Source organism: Muscardinus avellanarius (genome assembly GCF_963383645.1).
Source record: "Muscardinus avellanarius genome assembly, chromosome: 2".
NCBI lineage: Eukaryota > Metazoa > Chordata > Mammalia > Rodentia > Gliridae > Muscardinus > Muscardinus avellanarius.
Window position 1 is genome coordinate 73,500,243 of NC_137787.1, and position 24,238 is coordinate 73,524,480.

A 24,238-nucleotide genomic window follows, 5' to 3' on the forward strand; every position below is an offset into this window, starting at 1 on the left:
TCTTTTATCCAACTCTATTAACCACTTACTTCACCATAAAGGTCTGAAAACTGAGAATCTGAAAAGTTAGGTGACTTTTTAGTAACTAGTGGACGAAAGCCACCATCACCCATGTTTCCAGTCCTATGTTTCTGGGATTCTTCTCATTAGGTTTGTGGAAGCAGAGACAGTTATTTGAATTATTCTAATTATATGGTTTGTTATTTTTTTCTGTTTATGCAGTATTTTTTTTGCAATAAACTACAAGGTTCATTGTGTTTTCTTTTATTTTCATTCTTTTTTCTTTCTTTTCTTCTAGAGAATTTGTACGTGGATATGAGCTTCCTCGTCCAATTCAGTATTTATGCTGGTCGCCTGTTGGGAGTAAATTAGTAAGTGTTTAAATTATAGAAGTGTTTAATCATTTAAATAAAAGAGGAGCCATTTGATTTTGGCCTTTGTTAAATTTCCCTGCCTGAAAGAAAAAAAAATACATTCATGACTATTTTAGCGGTTAAAAATGGGAAGAGTTTGGATAAATTGAAACCCATCTGAGAATTCCGCAAAATCTCAAGCTCATGGATAGACTTCTTTAAATATCGCAGTCAAAAACTTTATCCTTATACTCAGCCAGAATGCGTTGTGCCAGAAAACTCAGGAAAAATATGGTTTTCACAAGTTTCCCAGACTAGCTTCAGACAACATGAAATTTTGTCCAAGCTCTTATTTAAGGACTCTAAATAAAGATTAGATCTGGCTAGCTATTAATATTCAGAGATTGATTTGACTTTCTGTCATTATACACAATTATTTATTTGGGTAACAAAACAACTAATATAATAGTAGATTTTATTTGACACAAATTTTAAAGATCATAATTGATTTAATGTGAGTTGGTTGTGTTTTATAATGTATTAAAAATTTTTAGTTGTGAGTTTCTTTTGTATCTGATTTACCACTCTTTTAAGATATTAGGTGAATAATTAAAAGAAATACACAGCCTTTATTGTGTTTGTCAGAGAATACCCCTTTATTGATTAACTACTGATACTTCTAGGCATATGTCTATCAAAACAATATCTATTTGAAGCAAAGACCAGGAGATCCACCTTTTCAAATAACATACAATGGAAAAGAAAATGAAATATTTAATGGAGTCCCAGACTGGGTTTATGAAGGTAAGCTGTATTCTTTTTGTACCTCTACTGTTTTTGGCTTCCTATTAAAAATAATTTCATACACTCAAAGGGATTTAGTTGAGTGGTATCTTATTTTGATGAGTGGTATCATTTCTGAAAAACATTTCTAGGTTATGAACAGAATGTGTGTATTCTAAAAGAGCAAAATGTTATCAGAAGACCAGTAGAATTTCTTTTCGTGAATATTACCTTAAAGTGGCAGTAATGATTTGTATCCCAAGAAAAATAAGGTCCTTAGGTGTTATGTTAATATGCTTTGTTGTATTTCCTTTTTCTTGAGGAAAAAATATTTCCCTAAAACTAATCAACAGTCCATGCTATTTTGTAACTAATTTTTCTTAGTTTTTTATATTCTCTTCAATTTTATCCTCATTCTAGGAAATGTGGGATCTAGGACTTAAATGGAATTTAAAAGGTCTTCTAGACTCTAGTTTTTGTCTTTATAAAGATATTTGAAGGTATAAAAATATTTTAGAAAGAAAATATTTCCAGGAGAAAAATGGGACTTTCAATGGTTATATCATGTAACAGTGAAACTACAGTTCTCTCTGTTTTGGCTACTATTTAAGTTACTATTAAAACTTAAAAAGCCCTAACGAAGAAAAATTAATTTTTGCTGATATGTTTATAATTTATTTTATAAGTCTCATTAATGTCTATTGCTCCCAATGCAAATTCATATTTGATATGGGGTATAAGATTAAACTATTTCTCTTCATTCATATTTCACATTTTTATAAACAAAATAAAATATTTCATAGGTCACATCCATACTACATAAATAATTTCAGTTGGTACTTAGCTGTTTGGAAGTTTTTATAATGGTTTTAGGAGTAAAATGTAACTGTCATTGATATGGTGGTACTTATTTTTCAGAGGAAATGCTTGCTACAAAATATGCTCTCTGGTGGTCACCCAATGGAAAATTTTTGGCATATGCAGAATTTAATGACAAAGATATACCGGTCATTGCCTATTCCTATTATGGTGATGAGCAGTATCCTAGAACGATAAATATTCCGTACCCGAAGGTATGTGGAATTCTTTGAGCAGATGCCTTCATTGCCCCCACCCTGCCTCAGAATGAGCAGTCATTACCATGAGTGGAGGTGGGATCGCAAGTTGAGGGAGCTTCTTGTCCTTGTGCATTGTGAGGCAAACATTGTGCTATGTCTATTGTTTATGTGGACATCTGTTGCTTTGGACATCTGGTTGTGCTGGATGAAGCCGTCTTTGCAAAATCCATTGCAGAATCTTTGAGAAACATATGGTCTAGATCATGGAGGAAAAACAAGCTTAACTTAAATTTAATGTTTTTTTTTCATATTTCATGCTCCAAATTCAGGGTAAAGTTCTGTTTTGCAATTCCCTCTTGAATTCTCATGTAAATGCAAACTAGAATGGGAAGTGCAAATGTTGAATTTGATGTTCTGTCAGGTAGAAGGAGGCACGAGTTAGGGTCTTTTGTGGACACACAAGGTGGGGCACATGTGTGAACCTCAATTTCTTCACTGAGGAAATTAAAAGAAGTGGGCTGGTGGGAGTGCAGAGTTTTTGGCATATTGGACATTCTAGAGTTATTAGCGTGTGTACTTTTTACTCAGTCTCATGTCTGCAGGAAGAGACCTGAGTGTGTCATTGGAGAATAGTCAAGTCACAGTGATGAAGTAGTGTGTCCTAATTTCACTTTACACAAAAGGTTTAAAAGAAACCAACGCCTAAGTTCACAAATTCACCAAGCGCGCTATGCACCTTTGTAATCCCAGTATTTGGGAGGCTGAGATAGGAGGATCACAGGTTCAGGGCCAGCCTCAGCTACGTAGTGAGGCCCTCAGCAACTTAGTGAGATCCTGTTTCAAAATAAAGAATAAAAAATAGGACTGGGTGGGTGGGTTATAGCTGGAAGGTAGAATTCCCCTGACTTCAATACCCAATATTGCAAAATTAAGTACATAAAATAAAATAAAAATCATTTAAGAACCAGGCATGGTGGCACAAGCCTAGTAGTTAAGAGGCTGAGATAGGAGGATTGCAAGATGAGGCCAGCCTCAGCAATTTAGTGAGACCCTCAGTAACTTAGTGAGATGCTGTTTTAAAATAAAATAGGAGTGTAGTTCAGAAGTAGAGCCCCGTTGGGATCAATCCCCAGTAGCACTGCCACACACACGCACACACACACACATCATTTATTAAAAAGCAATAGATAAGAGATAGATGTTTAGATAGGAGTCCTCTCAAAGGCTACAGAGAAAGTTGAAGAACTGGAAATGTTTGGGAACAAGAAATCTTATGCTTTGGACTCAACATACAAAAGAAGTAGAATCTTGGACACAGTATGTGGGAGCAAGAAGAGATAAGAAAATCCAGAGCTGAGGCGTGCCTAACACTGGGAACTTGAGACCCCAATTCCCATGATCTCTGAAAAATGGAGTTGTTGAAAAATCAAGTGTTGGCTAGACACATGGGAAAATCTCAAAGAAACAAGGATGTCCAGGTTATACCTGGGTGGTCCTAGAAGAGACTAAGTAGTTGTTTATTTTTTATTTTTTATTTTTTTGTGGGTCTGGAGATGGAACCCAGGGGCATTTGATCTCTAACATATACCCCCTGCCCTATTTTTTATTCTTTATTTTGAAACAGGGTCTCACTAAGTTGCAGAGGGCCTCATGAAGTAAATGAGGCTGTCCATGAACTGTGATCCTCCTGTTTCAGCTTCCCAAATGCTGTGATTACAAGCATGCACCACCATAAATAGTTGTTTAGATGAATACAAACAGCACCGAGTCATGGGACACTGTGTACCTAAATTTTGTGAATTTAAATTTTATCATGACTATACGATTCTTTCTTTCTGTGGTAAAATAGCAGAAGACTTCTAAGAATCTAAGCATGAGCTCTACTGTTAAATTCTGGTATGCAGTAGCACAGAAAGTACAAAACAAGACAAGTGTAAATCCCATGGACATTTTTATTTTGGAATGTTGATCATAGTAATTCAAGTATCTAAGAGACTGAGAATTTGGTGATTGGTCTCATCCAAATTCCCATGGCAAATAACCAAAAATATGTTTCATTTATTTTCCTTTTTACTCTCCTCTCAAACCAATCCTTCTCTCCATTTCCCTCAGCACACAGAGAGTATCATTCTTATAATTATTACCATTCTCATAATCATTATCATTCTTATTACCATTTATAATAATAAGTTATTATCATTCTTATAATTATTATTGTAATACCAATAGAGAGAATGGTCTAGAAAAGTCAAAAAAGAGACTATGGATCACAGAACTACATTTTCCTATCATAAGTGTTTCATACAATGAATCAAAGCTCTTTCAGTAAGCACTTAAAATATGTATTTATATATATATATATATAAAATATATATATATATATATATATATATTTATGACTGATACAACACTTGTAACTTCTCTGTAAATAAAATTAAAATGAAGTGCTTGGTCATGTTATAGATTTTCTTCAATAGTAAAATACTTAGATTTATTAGCTCCGAAAAATGAGCCTAAATTCCAAAGTGTCTACAACATGGTGGTGATAAGTGGAATTTAATGAGCCATTATACATCCATTTTCTTGGCAGGCTGGGGCTAAGAATCCAACTGTGCGGATATTTATTGTCGATACCACTTACCCACAGCATGTGGGTCCCATGGAAGTGCCTGTTCCAGTGATGATTGCCTCAAGGTACTTAATCTCCAATTCCTCCTACCTTTTTAACTGAATTTTAACACTTTCATTTTTTTTAACCAGGGGGCAATTTTTAAAAATCAGGGTGTACCATTCTTTTTAATGAGTTTATGGTGTGGATACTATAACAACAATAAAAATATTAGCACAAAAATATGTACAAACTTAAAAATCAAAAGTAAATTTTTACCATAGATAAGCAAATAAAGAGTCCTAACTGAGCTTGATGGGAAGGGAGAAGAGGGAAATTCCCTAATGTACATGATGTGCATTCACAAACATATCAAAGTCAATCACTAAGCCAAACATAAGGAGGAGGGAAGGGGAGGGGCAAAGTGGAAATTGGGGGAGGGCTAGATGTGTGATGTGTGTATGTATGCCTCTACCATCTTGTACTCCATTAAGGTGTATAACTATAATGTACCAATAAAAAAATTTTAAAGTAAGTTTTTAAATTGGCTTCTAAAAAGTATCTATTTTCCACATAAAAGTGACCACAGTGATCACTCTTCATGAAGCTTTCCTTAGTTGTGCAGTATAAACTTGAGACCAAGAAGTAGATAGTAAAATTCATAAACGTCCTCAGCCTGGCCAGGGCCCAATGAGTGACCACCAACAGAAGAAAGGACCCACTGGATACCTCTGTTGGACCTTACCAAGGTCAATCCATTCTTGTATCAAAAGTGACTTTAAATTTTCAGAGCATTTGCCATTCCTCATCCCAATCCATTATCCTCATTCACTAATATCAAATATCTACTATGTACCAAGCAATATTTGAGCTATTTCATATATGCAATCTGATTGCATTAACCCTGATTTCAACACCTGATAATGATCATAACTAATACTTGGCTTCCAACATAACCCTCCTAGAGACATAGATGTCCTCTCTCTCTCCGCTCTCTCTACTCTCTTCTCTCTTCTCTCCCTCCCTCTATCCCCCCCCTCTTCTCTCTCTCTCCCCATCCTTTCCCTTCCTCCCCCTTCCCTCTTGCCCTCTCTTCTGTGGTACTAGTAGAATGCTCAGAACCATTCTATATCAGAGTTATACTCCCAGCCCTATTTTATTTTTTATTTTGAAACAGGGTCTCCATAAGTTGGGAAAGGTCTTGCTAAACTGCTGAGGTTGGCAATGAATGTAATTCTCCTTGTCTCAGCCTCCCTGTAATTCCAAATGCCTAGGATTACAGGCATGTGCCGCCATACTTAGCTTGTGGCTCTTTTAAATTAATTAAATAGTAAATAATGAAAAGTTTAATTTTCCTGTGGAAAATAACAAGATGAATACTTTTCTCCTCTCTATGTTTAGTTTTAAATTTAAGAAACAAATATTTAAAAGTAGAAAGAAAATTCAAGTATGAAATACTTTCATTAAGGATATTTTTAAAGTAAGCAAACATAAAACACCAAGCAAACATATTTAAACTTTCTCTCCAAGAGAAGAAAAAATTTATCTTTCTTATCTATTGAATAAATATTCCATAGTAATAAATACATTCTTTAGAAAATAGTAAATTAAGTAAGTATTTAGGTGTGATATGAGTTTATGGTTGTGATGATCTGTTTGATTTGCTTGCAGTGACTATTATTTCAGTTGGCTCACATGGGTTACGGATGAACGAGTATGTGTACAGTGGTTAAAAAGAGTCCAAAATGTGTCAGTCTTGTCTATATGTGATTTCAGAGAAGACTGGTACACATGGGATTGTCCAAAGGTAAGGCTTATTCAAATCATAGATAGCTATTTCTGAAGATTAAAACAAAAGAATATAGATACATTTATAGCTAACATTTTGTATTATAAAGTTAGAATTACTGCATTCAACTGCTGCTTTACAAAAAATGCACTTCGTATTTATTGGTTTGTTATCTCTATTAAACTAGTACACCTGTTGTTTCCTCAGATGACTTAAAAATTGAATGGAAAGGAGGAATAAATTAGACATATGACATTGGGAAAATGAGGTATCTGGTTCTCAATTAGGACGATCACCATCCTTCAGAGATAACAGAAGCAAAATAATGAAGATGAAAATATAAAATCGGTCTACAAGGGAAATAGGTGTATTTTACACAAAAGAAATCAATATGTGCAAATGGAACATGTTTTATGCAATATCAAAACTGAAAAATAAAAATGACAAAGAAATGGATATTATCAAAAGAAAGCCAAATATTCCAACTTTAAATAAAAAGTGGATGGCAGGGAATATGATATAAAATAGATTAAATTATCTTGTTATACAGTTATCTTAAGAGCCTATGCTATAGTGTACTCATATGAGGGTAAGGAGCTTGAAAATTACTACTGAGTTTTATTGTTTATATTGCTCAAGCCCAAACATAATCTATTAACATTAATAAGTCAGACACTACTTTACCGTTCAAGTGTGCTATGGCATACCTGTAATCTCAATACTTGAGATCCTGAGACAGGAGGATCATAAATTTGAGGCCAGTCTCAGCAATTTAGTAAGACCCTCAGCAAATTACAGAGACCTTGTCTAAAGATAAAAATAAGATATGGCTGCCTTTGTAGCTTAGAGATTGAAGTCCCTGGATTCAATCACAAGTTTAACAAAATGAAAGAAATAAAAAGATTACTTCACCCATCATAAAGTTTTAAAATATCATTGGTTTTGATTACTAATATTAGAGACTATGAAATTTAAAATATTTTCTATAAATAGGAAATTTGATGAGTTCATTTTATGAGACTTCTAATTATAAATAAATATTTCATTGAATCAATTATACTTCATAAAATAAAACAAAAAGCAGAGTAATCAAAGTAAACCATTACATTTCATCTAGGAAATATGACATTATGTTTTACAAGAAAATAATGACTGTTTAAAAATATATCAGGACTATAATAGTCAACATTACTCAGGCTAAAAATATTTTAAAGTCACTACTGTATCTGAAAGTGACTTGGCTAGTTTTGATGGAATATTCTAGAAGCTTATTTTTATCTTATTTAGTGCAGCATCATAGACAAAAAAGTAAGAATAGAACAATATTGATTATACTAGCTAATTAGAAGCCATTGTTCTGATTAGTTATCTTTAGTTGAAAATATCCTGATGCACCCATAAAAGTACATGTTAAAATATAAAAAAGAAAATATTATTAACACTTTCACTGAATCTGGGTATTAACTGCTACTGATTTAATTTTGTTAGTTTTAAAACTCTAAGATTTATTATTTAGACAATAAACTTCACAATTTAAAACTGTTACAACTTTGGATCTAAAATTCTAGTTTATCAAAAACAGAGAAATTTTAATCTAAATTAACAGAGCATTTAAGATGCTCATTCAAGGAGGTCTGGAAATCCCTACAAATACAGACTTTATAGCCTGAGATGTGATTACATTTATAATATCATATCTCAATAAACTTATGATTTTGAATCAGTCTCTGTTTCAAATAATCTGATAAATACATGGAGCAAGTTTTTCAGATTTGGGAGAATAGTGTTGAATTTCCAGCAACCATACTCATGACTGACACATGTTTGTGTTTTGGAAACTAGCAATATTGAAAATCAAGTGACCGATCAATAATGTATTCAAGTTTGAAGTCATATCTAAAATGAAGAGAAAAAATGGCAATGGTTATTTGAAATATAATTATACTGGTAGACTACATTAAGAAATTGGTAGCTTGAGAAACATTTTATTTCATTATTTCTGCTTTGAAAAGGATATTAAATTTAACCTCTATGGCTAAATATAATAAGTAAAAAAGAGCATTTCTATCTTTTTCCCATCTTATCTTGCTTGTTCTCTCTGAGGCATCCATCAGCCTATCCCTAGAGGAGAAATTTCAAATTGTGTCTTAGAATTTCTTGTCTCCATGCCTTTTATGAGAGTGAGCCATCGCATGGCTCTCCTTCTACTTCATTGATTATTCTTTTTCGTTCTAGCTCTTCTGACTTCTCTAGAAATCCTATTCTCCAATTTAACATATTTCCAAGATAGGCTCATTGCTGTAACAAAGCAACAACCTCCAATAATTCAGTGGGGTAATGCAATAGAAGTTTATTTTACATTCACGTAACCATCTCATAGTGAGTCCAGGTAAGTGGAGAATGGATAGGGGTGGGGCTTGGGGTACTTGGCTCCACGTGCTTATTCAGAAGCCAGGTGATGGCATTCCTGCCATTTTCATCCATGGTTTCCCATATTATCCCAAAGTTATTCAGACCTGATCATCAATACCTGCTGGAGGATAGAAAAAAGAATGGAGGGTCTTCTCTGAGAGTGTTTTGTGGGTTGGTCCTCAAAGAAGCCTGATTATTTTTTACTCACACACCATTAGCTAGATTTTTATCACATGAACACATCCCATTGGAAGGGAGTTGGGAAAATGTAGCCTGGAAATGGGGCCTAGCTATGTCCTCCCTAAGAGGAGACGGCGTACTGACTATCCTGCTATCTCTGTCTCAACTCTACTTACTCTCTTTGGATGATTTTTTATCTACACCAACGGTTTCTATTACTACTTGCCAAACTCACAGTTTATTTTTTGAGGATTGGAACTTTTGAATTTCTATGACTGCATCTTCTCTGCCCCATCCTCACTACCAACACTTTAATCTCCTTTATCGTTCTCTTTCTGAACATTACAACAGCCTTCCAATTGGTCCTTCTGGCCCTTTTATCGTGTCCACTTCGAATCCATTCTATCATGTTCACAATTATGCTTTACAAATTGTAGATTTGAAGTCATTGAGAGGAGTTATTCAGAAACCTAAACTCCTGAGGATGGCATTAAAGGCCCTCCGAGATCTTACAGACCCTTGTGACTCCTTCCTAACCGTCTCTTTTCTATAGCCACTTGCCACTACGTCCTACTCAACTGCCAGTGGCTACTCAGGTAGTCAGTCTTTAGGCTATTAATTCTACCTAGAATGTTCTTTCTCATTTGTCTATAAAAGTTTATTCACCCTTTTAGGACTACTAAATATTTGTTCAGTAAATGATCAGCTGTGAGCCAGGCATGGTGGCACACGCTTGTAATCTCAGTACTTGGGAGGCTGAGACAGGAGGATCACAGGTTCATGGTGAGCCTCACCTACTTAGTGAGGTCCTCTGCAACTCAGTAAGACCCTGCTTCAAAATAAACAATAAAAAACTAGGGCTGGGGGTGTAGCTTGGATGTAGGATGTCACTGGGTTCCATCTCCAGTACTACAAAAAAAAAGATAAATGGTGTTATGATAAAATATAAATCAAGTTAAGGGTTAGACCATATTTTAAATTTCTAATGTCTTCATAAGACTAGAAAAAAATAATTTAAATGCTACTGTGAAAATTCTTTTTATCTACACCAGGTGTTTGCATTATGCTGGGCCTCCATAAAGACACTGCCTCATGGAAGATTTAGTCAGAATATAGATCTGAAATTAGACCCAACACTAAAATTACACATGTATATACAGCAATGATATTATATGAAACATTTTAATATAGTCTTCTTAAATTCAAGATTGAAGTGAGTTGACTAGCAATAAGACTCTGATGGAGCAGTTTAACTTGTTCCAAATATCCAGATGACACTGAGAAAAAATGTTCTTCTAATCCTGTGTTTGATGTGATCTTTTGTCTTTTAGACCCAGGAGCATGTAGAAGAAAGCAGAACTGGATGGGCTGGTGGAGTATGATTTTGTTATCTCTTCCTTGTATTTTAAAGACACTTGACAGATTCTTAGTTATCAAAGGACTATTTACAATGTACCCAAACTGGCACTACTTATTTTTATAGAAAAAAATACCAATTCCATTGTGTACATATCCTATAGTTTTGTAATCTATTCATCTGTTGATGGACATCTTGGCTGTTTCCATAGTTTGGCCATTGTGAATCATGCAACTATGAACATAGATATGCATGCAGTAGTTTGGTACTTTGGTTTTTGTTCTTTGGAGTAGATACCCCAAAAGAACTGGATCATATGGTAGGTTTATTCTCATTCTTCTGTGGATCTTCCTTACTGTTTTCCAAAGTGGTAAAATTATGTAATTTACAGGAAACAAATGGAACTGGGGAACATCATGCTAAGTGAGATTAGTCAGTCACAAAAAGTAAGAAATTGGATGCTCTCTCTAATATGTGGAAGCTAGGAAGAAAATGGGTCATGGGAGAAACTCTAGGCAAAGAAGTAAAATCTATAGATGAGCCAATAAGGTGACCTAACGGAGGGGGATGAGAGGGGGGAAGATGGAAATTCCCTAATGTACATGATGTACATTCACAAGCATTTATGAATCAATCACTAAGCCAAACATGAGAAGGAGGGAAAGGGGAAGGAATGGGGAAGGAACTGAGGAAGGGCTAAATGAGTGATGTGTGCATGTATGCCTCTATCATCTTGTACCCCATTATGATGTATGACTACAATGCACCAATAAAAAATTTTTAAAAAAAGAAAATAATTACCAAGATTAAAAAAAGTAAAGTTAGTAATCTGTAAAGTGACATTGTGCTAGACAATTTCCATGTCTATATATTTACAATTCTACTGAGAACAAATCATCTTCTTCATATACAGTGTTTTTTTTAACCTGACCCCCTCATATCTTTAACTAATATTACTTCCTAAACCCAACAAAAGCCAGTTTTCAAAAGATAACACACTCTTACTCTGATGGGCTAAAAACACTTCTTTAATTATTATAATTATTTTAATCTACCAAAGAGAAATAAACTATAAATCATTGAAATTTAAAAGTAACCTACCTCTTGTTAAATATATAAATTGAACTAAATTTTGCATATTCACTCTGATTTTTAAGTAATTAGATGATATCAAATAGGAAAATATGAGTTTTATTGTGATTTGTGACTTCTCATATCTGGAAGTTTTGGATAGGATATTTTTTCAGTGATATGTCAGGGTGTTTAGTCTAAAAGTCACATTTTAGTGAAATATGAGTTGTGTTTTCTGTCCTCCATAAAGAATACAAAATAGGATGGAAGATAAGTGAATGGTGTATGGATTCTGACTCTCATCACAAACACAGGATTAAATTCAGCTAGCACTTCAATTGAAGGAGGCTTCTTTTTTGAGAGTTGGACACAGTATCAGAAAAAAGGAAACTCTTAGGACCAGGTTTATTTAATATATTAGCTCGTAAAATAAAAACACTACAGTAGCCAGGCATGGTGGTATGCATCAGTAATCCTAGTACTGGGGAGACTGAGACAGAAGGGTTGCATATGAAGACCAGCCTCCGCAATTAGCAAGATACCCAGCAATATAACAAGACCCTGTGTCAACTTTAAAAAAAAAAATTGAAGGGCTGGAGGTATAGTTTGGAGGTAGGATGCCCCTGGGTTCAATTTTCAGTACCCCCCCACACACACACACACCAGAAAAATAAAAAGACGCTAAAAAATTCAGAATGAAATTCTAAGATGATGTCATTTTGAAATAATTCTGACTTAAAATGACTAGGGAAAAGATAAAGGAAAAAAGTAAGAATCTTCAGATATTATGAACTCTTTATTGTATACCTTTCTGGATCCTGTGATTTGGGGCTTATGTTCTACTATGCTTATATTCAGTCTTCAATGAGAGATACTTCAGTTATATTTATTGACTAGGGAATAGTGATTACTTAAGAGTAACAGTAAATGTAACTATATTCTGAGGTAACAAGCATAGGTGTGCAAGTAAAAAAGGATAAAGTATATGTGAATTTTCTTTATCACTGTACTGCATGATTACAGGGAATATTAGCAGTAATCAGTGAAAGAGAAGTATTTTCTAAATTTTCTGCATTCTCTACTAATCAGTGGCTCACCTTCCAGAAAGGTTATTGATTAGTCAACATTTGACAATTTAAGGAAAGAGGAAGGTTAATCTATTAATTTAGTTCCATTGCGATGAATGAGCAGAGGGAAGAACACTTGAAGCATCCTTGTGTTCTTCATGATGATACTATAACTAGACTTAGTGATATTCATGATGTAATTTTACAGAAAGATAAACAATGATGCCAACAACCTTCTCAAAGACATTACCTTGGGTATCCATATATATTTATTCTGAAAATGCCACAAAACACTTTGAAACAGTTTAAAATGCATCTTTTGAAAGTTTTAGCGATAAGCATCTTGAGGTCAATCATATTAATAGTTTTAAAATCTGTATCACACCAGCCTTGAATTCACAAACATGAGCTGGAAGAATGAGCAAATGAGCTGCCTTAAAAAGTTAGAGAACATTTTAAAATACCCACAAGGAAGTCACATTGCATTCTTTTTTGGGGGAGGGGAGTACTGGAGATTGAATCCAGGGGTGTTCTACCTCTGAGCTACACCTCCAGCCCTATTTTATTTCTTATTTTGAAACAGCATCTCACTAAGTTGCAGAGGGTCTCACAAGTTGCTGAGGCTGTCCATGAACCTGCAATTCTCCTGTCTTAGCCTCCCAAGTACTGGGATTACAAATGTGCACCACCATACCTCGCAACATCTGCTTTCTTTGAGAGATGACAATGTCTTTTCATTAAATAAAAAGGCATGCCCAACTGAATCTAGTAATAAATTAGTTATTTATCTGGAGCATGAGATTTTATGCAAGATTGCTTTATTTTTATTTATTTATTTATTTATTTATTTATTTTTTGCGGGTCTGGGGATGGAGCCCAGGGGCATTTAACCTCCGAGCTACACCCCCTGCCCTATTTTTTATTCTATTTTGAAACCGGCTCTCACTGAGTTTCAGAGGGCCTCACTAAGTAGCTGAGGCTGTCCGCGAACCGCAATCCTCCAGGTCTCAGCCTCCCGAATGCTGGGATTACAAGCATGCGCCCCCACGCCCGGCTAAGACTGCTTTTATTTTATTCATTTAATTTTTTGGTACTAGGAATTGAACCCAGAGGAGTTCTACCTTTGAGCTACACTCTCAGCCCTATTTAGTTTTTGAAACTAATATGTATTGGGTCTTTGGATAAAATATACAGGCTAGTTATAGTAGTGTAAATTTAAAGAGAAAATTTAGATAAGTCATTATAATTTATCAAAATTAAAAATGACTGTTGGAGAGGATCTGTGAATTATTAATGTGACATTAGGACTGGATGTATAGTTCAGTGATAGAGTGCTTGCCTAGCATGTGTGAGGCCCTGGATTCAGTCCTCAGCACTACTTAAAAAAGAACTGAGATTAAATGACTTGCTAAAAGTAACTGATTTGTTAGTTTCAGGCACAGAAGTAGCAAATAGGGTTTCTGAGTTCCTGTGAACTTGACTTACCACTTCCTTCCCTCCAGCACTGACACACTCTGTCTTATTTTGAGGTATTTAACCTTATTCTTCTTTGGTATTTGGTGAGAAAAATAACAATAAATTTAGTATAAATGTTTCTTGTAAAGAATAGACCAAAAAGGAAGGATTTCACCAAAGAATATTGTGTTTAATCTTTTAAATTGGGACAATAAGCACTGAAAGTATAATGCTTAGATTGCAAAGCCACAAACAAGTTATTTTAAAATAATTAAGCAGCACATTTTGGGCTGTTGGCAAAAATTCTTTTATTAAAAAAAGAATTTAATGTTTGGAAGTCTTGCTTTTAACTAAATATGAACTCGGGCATCAGTCTATGACATTTAACTATAACAAGATATTACATGGCGCTAAATAATCTTACTTTCCAAGTAAAATATTTTAAATGGCTCTGGACTTCACATAGAGATGAGTAATTTATCAGAAAACCTAAGCATTATAAAAGGACCTAAATAAGGGCCTTGTTAAAACTGAGAACAACCTGGCCATGTGCGCTTATCTAGGTCCCAGGTGTGACTTGCTGAAAGAAGCACTTGGCTCAAATGCATATGGGCCCAGCTCTGGCCAGGTGAGAGCGGAAAGATTTCACACTCTCTTTACCTCACCCAAGTTACCTGATCATCAAACCCAGCTGTCTTCCATGTGTGCAATGAAACAAGAGAAGATAACAGCCTTTGCTGAGCAGAAAGATTCTTCCTGTTTGCCCAATTCTAATATTTTAAAACATAACTCTTCTCCCTGATGTTTTTGAAAAAAATGAAATTGTAAGTTTTAATCCAGAGCAAAACCTTTTTGAACACCTTAAGAAACAGAGTGCATGTGTGTGGAGAATTGTTACTTTTTTTTTTTTTACTGTATTATCTTTACAATATTTTGTGACTTAGGCTCCATTTACTGACTAAGACAACCAATGCAGAACCAATTTTTTTTTGTCTTTCATGTTGTTCCAGTCAGCATTCTTATAGCTATAATCTAAAGACTTGACCACATAATTTAGAGAAAAGAAGATTTATTTTCTTATGATGTTAGGGTTCAGTCCATGAGAGTCCAGGGACCGCAGATCTCAGGCCAGGGTGGCAGGAGGCAGAGGGAGAGCACATGCATTGTGCACCTCACATGATGGGGGACAGACACAAAAGAGAGGGAGCAGGGGAAGGAGCCAAATACAGTCCCCAAGGCCACACACCCAGGAATCCACCCCCTTCCACCACACCCTACAGGCCTCTGTGCCACCACCCACATAAATCTGTTCCAATGAACTTATCCACTGCTGGGACTACAATTCTCATGAATCAATTATAGCAACTTCAAACATTAATACATGAGCTCTTTAGGGGATATTTTTCATCTAACACACATTGAAGAGGAAGAAGCCATTATAATCAGGTTACCAATAAATAATTGTATCACCATTTGGCTTAGAGAGCACAATTCCATTTTAAGAGAACAATTTTGTTAAATACCTCCATACTAATGAAATTCTATCCACAAAACTGCAGCTTCATTTTTTTTTTTTGGCGGTACTGGGGTTCCTGGAAGTCCGTCTATCTCCGGGCTACACTCCCAGACCTATTTTATTTTTGGAAACAGGGTCTCCTAAGCCAGCGCAGCTGGCTTCGAACCTGCGCGATCCTCCTGTCTCTGCCTCCCAAGCGCGGGGATTACAAGCGTGCGCCACCACGCCCGGCCTTCATTTTGTTTTTTTATTTCCGGGTTTCTTTGCTGTTACTTTTATTTAAAGGTATTAGTCCCCAAATGCAAAATTCTATCCAGGTGGTATTATTATTAATAAAACTAGTGAAGAAACTATCCAAAAAGATAGCAGTTTCTCATTATTCATTTTCCATTTTGTTAGAGATTTATTGAAAAAAACTTTAAAAAATTAACTTTATCTGAGTTTATTTGAGAAAAGAATAATTCATGAATCAGGGAGCCCTCAGAAGCAGCAGAGGGTCAGGGAACTCTACCTACAACTGTGAGCAGTGCACTGCACACAGCCAGACACGTTACTGACTGGCTGCAGCTAGGAGTCTGCCTGACCTGACTGAGGCCTAGAGTGATGAGTTGGCTGCCTCTAATTGGTTGATACTCAGCTGCTCAGTACACACCTAAGTTAGGGTTACTGTTTTGTGGTGGTTCATTATTCAGAACTCAAAACACGGAGTTAACCTTATGGTAAAGGCCTTGTGCTTATTTAATAGGCAATGGTATAAGACTTAGGACACTATATAAGTTAACTAGGGCTGTTATAATAAATTATACTAACTGGGTGCCTTAAAACAATGGAAATTTGCCGGCCGTGGTGGCACACGTTTGTAATCCCTGTGCTTGGGAGGCGGAGACAGGAGGATCACACAGGTTCGAAGTCAGCTGTGCTGGCTTAAGAGACCCTGTTTCCAAATAAACATATAAAATAGGACTGGGAGTATATCCCGGGTAGAAGGGCTTCCAGGAACCCCAGTACCAAAAAAAAAAAAAAAAAAAACCAAAAAACCCACAAAACAATGGAAATTTGCTCTCACTTTTGTAAGGACTGATGTCTGAAATAAAGGTGTTATCAGGGCCATCCCACATCTCAAGTCTTCAGAAAAGAATCTTTTCTTGCCTCTTCCTGATTCCGATAGCTTCTAGCAACCCCTGGCATTCTGTGGTTTACATCAACATCATTCTGATTTCTGTTTCTCTTTCCACATAGCTCCCATCCCTGTGTCTCTCTGTGTCCCCTTTCTTCTTACAAGGACTCTACCATCAGACTTAGGGCCCACTCTTGTCAACTATGATCGTATCTTTATCTTAGTAATAAATTTGGCCTACTACAGATACCTGGAGCATGTTGCATTTTAATGTCAGGGAATCACTTTAAAGAGGAGATAAAGATCAATTTTATCAAAAGGCCACAAATATCAGATGACAGATAAGACCATCATCAAAGAAGCCTGTAACAACTTGCTCTGATCTGCTCTCTTTTCACTCAGAAATGGACCTCATACTAGGTTCTGGCAAGATAAATGACTGCAGCTAAAAGAAACGGGTATTTTAGGCTTTCGTTTGTTGTTGCTTGGCTCAGCTCTGAAAAAGTTGAACATTTTGGTCTACTATAATTTGGAGTAGAGGGACACTAATGAATACAACTGATTTTAAATTATGCATGGTAATATTTACTCTATATGATATAGAATTGTTCTTTTCTCATGTAATTCTTTTACAAAGTAGTTAGTCCACCAAATGATGACAGGAAAAATAAAGCTGGCAAATATAAGGGTTTTTTTTTTTTTTGTTTTTTTTTTTGTTTTTTTTTTTTTGGTGGTACTGGAGGTGAAATCTAGGGGCTTTTCTATCTCCAGGCTACACTCCCAGACCTATTTTATATTTTATTTGGAAACAGGATCTAAGTTGCAGAGAGCCTCACTCAGTAGCTGAGGCTGGCTTCAAACCTGTGAGATCCTCCTGTTTCAGTCTCCCAAGTGCTGGTGTTACAAGTGTGCGCCACCACGCCCGGTTCTTTTGTTTTTTTAATCAGAGAAACACTACACTATTGGTGAAATTTTGGCATGAGGAAATTTACAGAAATTCAGTTTTCTGCGCCATGTAGGATGTTGAGGTGTGGCTACCTTTGTTCCAAAAGAGAGTCCAGCATTCCTTATGTAATGATGGTTGTGCCCTAGAAGAGGTTTAATTCAAGCAATGAGCTCACTGGGCTTCCTGAGTTCAGGAGTAAGCCTCCCTCACCCAAGTGCAGAAGCCCCTCCTCATGCTAAAATCTGTGGCTAGCAGGCTGTGATACTCTAATTTTAAAATTGTCTTCATTGAGTCATTGGCATGAGGTGCTTGGCATGAGACAAATCAAGAATTCAAAGGACTGTAAGCTTTCATGAGAGTCACATTTTGGTCAGGTACCTCATTTTCAAGTTTGGTTTGGTTGGTTAAATATCAACATTCATTTGTGATTCTTTTAACTCTGTTTCAAAGCACAGAGCCTCATGACGTGGAAATTTAATCAAATTAAACATTAAAAGCCAGGGGTATGCAGTAGCAACCAAGCGGTCGTTGGAATGTGTAATTGCCTATTAGGATCTCTGGAAAAGCTGTCATCTGAAAAACTAGAATTTTAGATGTGGGTGATAGAAGATAGAGGAGGACAAACACTGCAAATATGATAGTATGTGCGTAAGAAAAATCTATGGCTCTAGTTCAGTTTGTCTTTTGAACATAACCTCTGTTAATTTCTTTCAGTTCTTTGTTTCAACACCAGTTTTTAGCTATGATGCCATTTCATACTACAAAATATTTAGCGACAAGAATGGCTACAAACATATTCACTATATCAAAGACACTGTGGTACGTTCCTTCCAAGATTTATCTCCTCAAAGATCATTCACTTGAGGTTGCTCAAATAACGCTCAGATTCACACAACATAATGTTTGTCTTTTTATAGGAAAATGCTATTCAAATTACAAGTGGCAAGTGGGAGGCCATAAATATATTCAGAGTAACACAGGATTCACTGTAAGTATTGCATGAAACACGATGCGCCATTCAGGTTTTAATTGGCACCGACTGATGGACGTAAAAATGATACTGTACCATCTCTTTTCAACTAAAAGAGCAATTTTGTTACTCTGTAGCTTAGTTCAAACAGCTGGGACTTCATGAAGATTGCACATTCTTTAATCAGTAGTCGGTATGATTTCCTTTCGGAAAGAATCTTGAAGAAGCAGTCATTTCTCTTCTGCGATTTGATAATTATATGAGAAGTATTAAAATTTAAAAATAATGACTCAGCTGGCTCTATAGGCGAGTTTTCCTCTTCAGCATGTGAAGTAATGAGTGAGCTCCAGAATGTCATGGAGGGCAGCCCACAGATGTGGAGCATCTTCTGTAGTGAGGCTGTTATCTAAGCCTAATATTATCATGGGTACCATCTGTCAGTTACTGAGGAATTACTGAGTTTCAGATATTGTAATGTAGAAATGATTTTCCCAAGTTTACAGGTAAGGAAACTGACATTCAGAAAATTTAACTGTGCCAAAGGAAAATAAGTGAGTGGTAGTCTAAGATTTAAGCCTAAACCATATTAAATCTAAGGTTTGTGTCATTAACTTTTATAGGAGGGGTGTGTGTGTGTGTGTGTGTGTGTGTGTGTGTGTGTGTGTGTGTGTGTGTGTTACTAGCGATTGAACACAGGGCCATTCTACCTCTGAGCTACACCCCCAGCCTTTTTTTTTTTTTTTTTTTTTTTTTTAACAAGCAAGATCTTGCTAGGTTGCTGAGAGTCTCATTAGTTGCTGAGGCCGGTCTCAAACCTCAGCTCCTCCTGTCTCAGCCTCCCAAGCACTGGGATTACATGTGTGTGCCAACACACCTGGTATTCTTTCTTTTGGTTCTATTTTTTATTCCATCCTGAATACTGTATAAATAAGCCATATTAAAGCAATTATTTGTGATAAAACTTCTTTAATCACAAATGTTCACTTTCTGTCTGTCACTTCCAATGTAGCATAAATCCAGGAGTGCTCCCTAAATACCCATAACCTGCCTCCCATCAGCTGGAATTTGAGGAGCAAAAGGGCAGAATCACTAGTCCAAACTCACTGGAAAGACACACAATCAGAAACCTATTACCGACCTGTAGGATTATTTTAATGGCGGGAAAGCATTTTGGTCATTAAATGGAAGAGCCATTGAAATATCTAGGGTGACGAGAGTGACACGATAAAGTCAGGTGGGAAATCAACTTCAGGCATAATAGGTTCAAGTGGAAGAGAAAACGGAAGGAAAGAAGATTCTGCTATATGGCACATGCCTGCAATCCCAGTTACTCAGCATGCGGAGGCAGGAAGATTGCAAGTTCAAGGCCAGGCTCGGCAACTTCTCAAGACCCTCTCAAAAAGTAAAAATAAAGAGGAGTGTAGTTTAGCGTTAGAGTGCTCCTGGGTTCAGTGCCTCATACCCAAACAAGACAAATACAGATCCTAATGTCACAGTGTGGAGCTGAAGCAGTAGATGCCTGAACTTGAACAATGACGATTGACAAAAGCCGTGCTCTCTTCTGATTGGTGTGCCTTCAGCGCTTAGGACCAAGCCTGACACAGAGGTGGAGTTTGATACACATATGTGAAAAGAATGAGAGGAAGAGGTAGATAGTGAAGGCAGAGGGAGGTTGAGCAGAACTGGGGAGTGCCTGGCTTGAGGGAAGAGAGAGGGACAGAGGGAAAGTGAACTGTGCTACAGTGTCAGAGCTGAAGACAACAAAGGGAGCAGCATCTGCATCACAGGAAAGCTGCAGGGAGCCTGGGGAAAGATACTGAGCGCTATTCACAGGTTGTTGAGGGGATGTGGGAAAGCCAAGCAAAAGTGATGATTGGAGTCAGGTGATATTAGTAAAGACATAAACCGGAATATGCAGGTTTAGAATATAAATAGGACACCAGAAATGAGTTGCCTTTTCCTGCTTTCCTGGGACTAAGAAGGTTTTTAAGACATGGAAGGCATAAACTACTTGGACAGCTGTACTATCCTGAGAATTAAATCAAACTTTGCTTATTTCAAACTTTTCACACTCCATTATGCTCTTTCTAAAAAAAAAAAGACAGTTGCTTTGCAATATTCTGATGAACCCACAAAGGAATGAAAATCATGTCATTACACTGGACTTGCCACTTCATAGCTTTATGAAGACGTTAGAACAGAACCTTTGTACTTAGGTAGGAAGTGTGTTCTCTTGTGATTTTTTTTTTTTTTGTACCTGGGTGAATTAATATGCCCAAAGGTATGTGGCATTGGTTTAGATGAGGTTCCTTGGATTATGGCCAACTTGTCTACTACCAGGGTCTCTACAAAATAAATGCCAACTTATCTATTATCAGTGTTTCTACAAAATAACTTCAAAATATGTTCACAATCATAGACAAAATTAAATAATATAATACAAGAAACTGGTAAGCTGTTATGAATGATGAAAAAGGAAAATAGTAATTTCACGTCAGTTTATTTTTCATGATTCATAATTAATAAATCAGCATATAGTATATTTATAATAAAAGAGAATGCTAGCATATTTTAGCCTTTCTCTGTTGATTTGAAAGTAAGACCAAATCTCCCAAATTTAGTTATGAACAGCAGTGATTTGTGTATAGGAGTGCAAATTAATAGTTTTTTAGTTGAATACTTGTGTTAATACTAGAACCAGTACTGCTATCATTTAGCCATCACTACTTAATAATTTCTGACTATATTTTCAGGTTCTACTCTAGCAATGAATTTGAGGGTTACCCTGGAAGAAGAAATATCTACAGGTAATTTATGGCAATTCATCCTCATATTTATATACATTGAAAAGTGAATAAAAATATGTCATAGTTCTCAAGAGATGTGGACTACTTTTTATTTTTATTTTTATTTTTATTTTTTTGGTGGTACTGGGGTTCCTGGAAGCCCTTCTATCTCCGGGCTACACCCCCAGACCTATTTTTACATTTTTATTTGGAAACAGGGTCTCCTAAACCAGCGCGCGCGGCTAGCTTGGAACCTGCGTGATCCTCCTGTCTCTGCCTCCCAAGCGCGGGGATTACAAGCGTGCGCCACCACACCCGGCAGTGGACTACTTTTTAAAGTGTGAAATGTAATAAAAAGTCAGTTATGGATTAAGATAAAACATTCAGAGAACATATTATACTACCATATCGGTATAAAAAATACACTCTTGCAACAGTATCAAAATGTTTGTTTTCTAGTGGAAAAAATGCAGGAAATTCTAATGTTGATATAAATACTAAATATTGTTTATATGATACTAAATACTTCAGCAAAAGTAAGTGGTCATTGAAGGCATTTACCTATAGTGTACTCACTGTGCTAGGCACTGCTTTTATTCCCATAGAGTATGATTTAACTCTGCCTCACTTAGATATAAGCCACCTCTACTTCTATATTAGTGTTTAAGTTCTGTCCAGTTGCTTTTTGATAATTGGAATGGTACCCTCAATACTCCTTTCATATAAAAACAGCGGTTACTGTAGGCTGGTGGTCTACTATATGCCAGGAACCCTTTTATTTGATTTGTACCTATAATTTCAGTTAATCCCACAACTCTGTGAGATAGGTAATAGTGCAGGAAACAGGATCTGGACCTGGGTGGGTTGGCTTCTGGGCCTTTACTCTGGGCTCCTTCCCTTGCATTTTCAAGATTGCACAAAACTATAAACAAGAAAACTAGTCATAACAGAGTAAATAAGAAATTTTCCTTGTGTCATGATTTTCTATTCCCTCCTGGATTATACCCATACCTTCCCTGTTGGGTAGCTTCGTCCTCCGGAACCAGCCATTTCTCTGGTCACCTCTGCATTGGCTGAGGCAAGGTCAGGGGCCGGAGCAGAAGAAGCTGAGGTGGCACAGCAAACCTTGACCGTAGTATAGGGTTGTGGCCCTGCCTGCACTCTGGCATAGCACCATCTATTCTCCTCCATTAGGATTCTCATTCTGAGGCTTTGGTGTAAGGTTCGGGAATTTTATTTATTAACACTAACCACTCCAATCGGGAACCATAGAGAGGGTGGGACCATTGTGGAAGGTGCAGACTGGTCTGAGTAGACTAGCCTGGAACATTCCCAGACCCAGCTTCCATAACCCAGATTTCCTGCTGAAAGCAATAAAGGCACAAAGGACTGTGGCATCTTCTCTCTAATTTGCTTATTACTAGTTCCCTCTTCCGAATGTGTGATTAGAATAGGGACCACTTCCTTGATATGAGTCCTCGTATATTTTTCTGTAGGTTAGAAAAAGAGAGATGGTAATATGCAGAGTTATAGATTCTCAGCCACTTCATAAAGTGTAAGAGATTACTGGTTCTAGGAAGTAACTACCTCGCTCTCATTGGAAATGTGAGATATTTCTTTTACTTCGGGAAAAACACAGAGGGCTTCTCCCTCAAAGTTTGTGCCTCTTCAGGCACAAATGGATCAAAAATCAAGCTTCATCAAAACACTGTGATTCCCCTTTACTTTAAATGATATTGGCAACCGAAAAATAGAGTGGGTTTGATGTCAATATGTAAATTAGTCACTTTACATGGAGTAGTACATTTTGATAAATACAATCTCAAAATTTCAGCTTAGTTTTATTTTCATTTCCCTCTAGAATTAGCATTGGAAGCTATCCTCCAAGCAAGAAGTGTGTTACTTGCCATCTAAGGAAAGAAAGGTGCCAATATTACACAGCAAGTTTCAGCGACTATGCCAAGTACTATGCGCTCATCTGCTATGGTAGGTGACGGACCTAACATGAGTACTGCCGCGCCCACCACACTGTCAGAAACCTGGTCAATTCTTAGCTGCAAGTGACTGAGCACTTGCTATATGTAAGGATCTTATCTAATGCTAAGGAAAACAGTGAAAGGAAATAGAAAGGTGTTAGTAGCCCCACTATTTTGTGATTGAGGAAACAGGGGACCTTGCCCCAGGTGTGCCCTGCTGATGACCATCAGCTAGGACTGAAGCAAGAGTCTGTTGCCTCTAATATCATGTTCTCAACCACCACATTCCACAGCACTATGATGCTACATGCAAACACGGTCCACCAGCTATCTACAGCAGGATCAATATCAAAGGAAGCACTCTCTGATAAAATTGTTGCTGCAATGTGGTCTCATTTGCTGAAGAAATGTCAAATTCCTACAGCTAATGGAAAGGCCATGGCCTTGAAACCCACGGTCTCTGTCCTGGAGGCTGATCTTTCTCCAAATGTAGTTTCAATGGGGATTAATAACATGAATCCTTTTTATTCAGTATATCCTTTCAAAATCTGGACAACATCCTAAGCAATTCATTCAAATATTTTACAAAATATAAGAAATAAAATATATTAAGCATTTGCTGATTGTTTAGAATATCTGCACATTTTATGAGTAATATCTATCCAAATAATTTTATTTTGTGCACAACATTTCATCTTGAGCATCTGACAAGCAATGGAACAGGTTAAGGTAGCACTAGATACTGATTAAATATTGGGGGATATTAGAAATCATTATAGGAATTGGGAAACTAA

General features: G+C 36.4%; 1 protein-coding gene across 1 annotated transcript in view; it reads left to right on the top strand.

The window, feature by feature from the left end:
* Window positions 1-24,238, top strand: part of FAP (fibroblast activation protein alpha) — a gene marked incomplete at both ends in the record, with an annotated part of 92,799 nt that overhangs the window by 38,962 nt on the left and 29,599 nt on the right. The window contains 10 exon segments of the mRNA XM_080689388.1: window positions 299-371; window positions 1,037-1,157; window positions 2,055-2,209; window positions 4,785-4,888; window positions 6,474-6,609; window positions 10,515-10,559; window positions 18,427-18,531; window positions 18,630-18,700; window positions 21,436-21,489; window positions 23,330-23,454. Coding sequence (XP_080545514.1) covers window positions 299-371; window positions 1,037-1,157; window positions 2,055-2,209; window positions 4,785-4,888; window positions 6,474-6,609; window positions 10,515-10,559; window positions 18,427-18,531; window positions 18,630-18,700; window positions 21,436-21,489; window positions 23,330-23,454 — 989 coding nt within the window.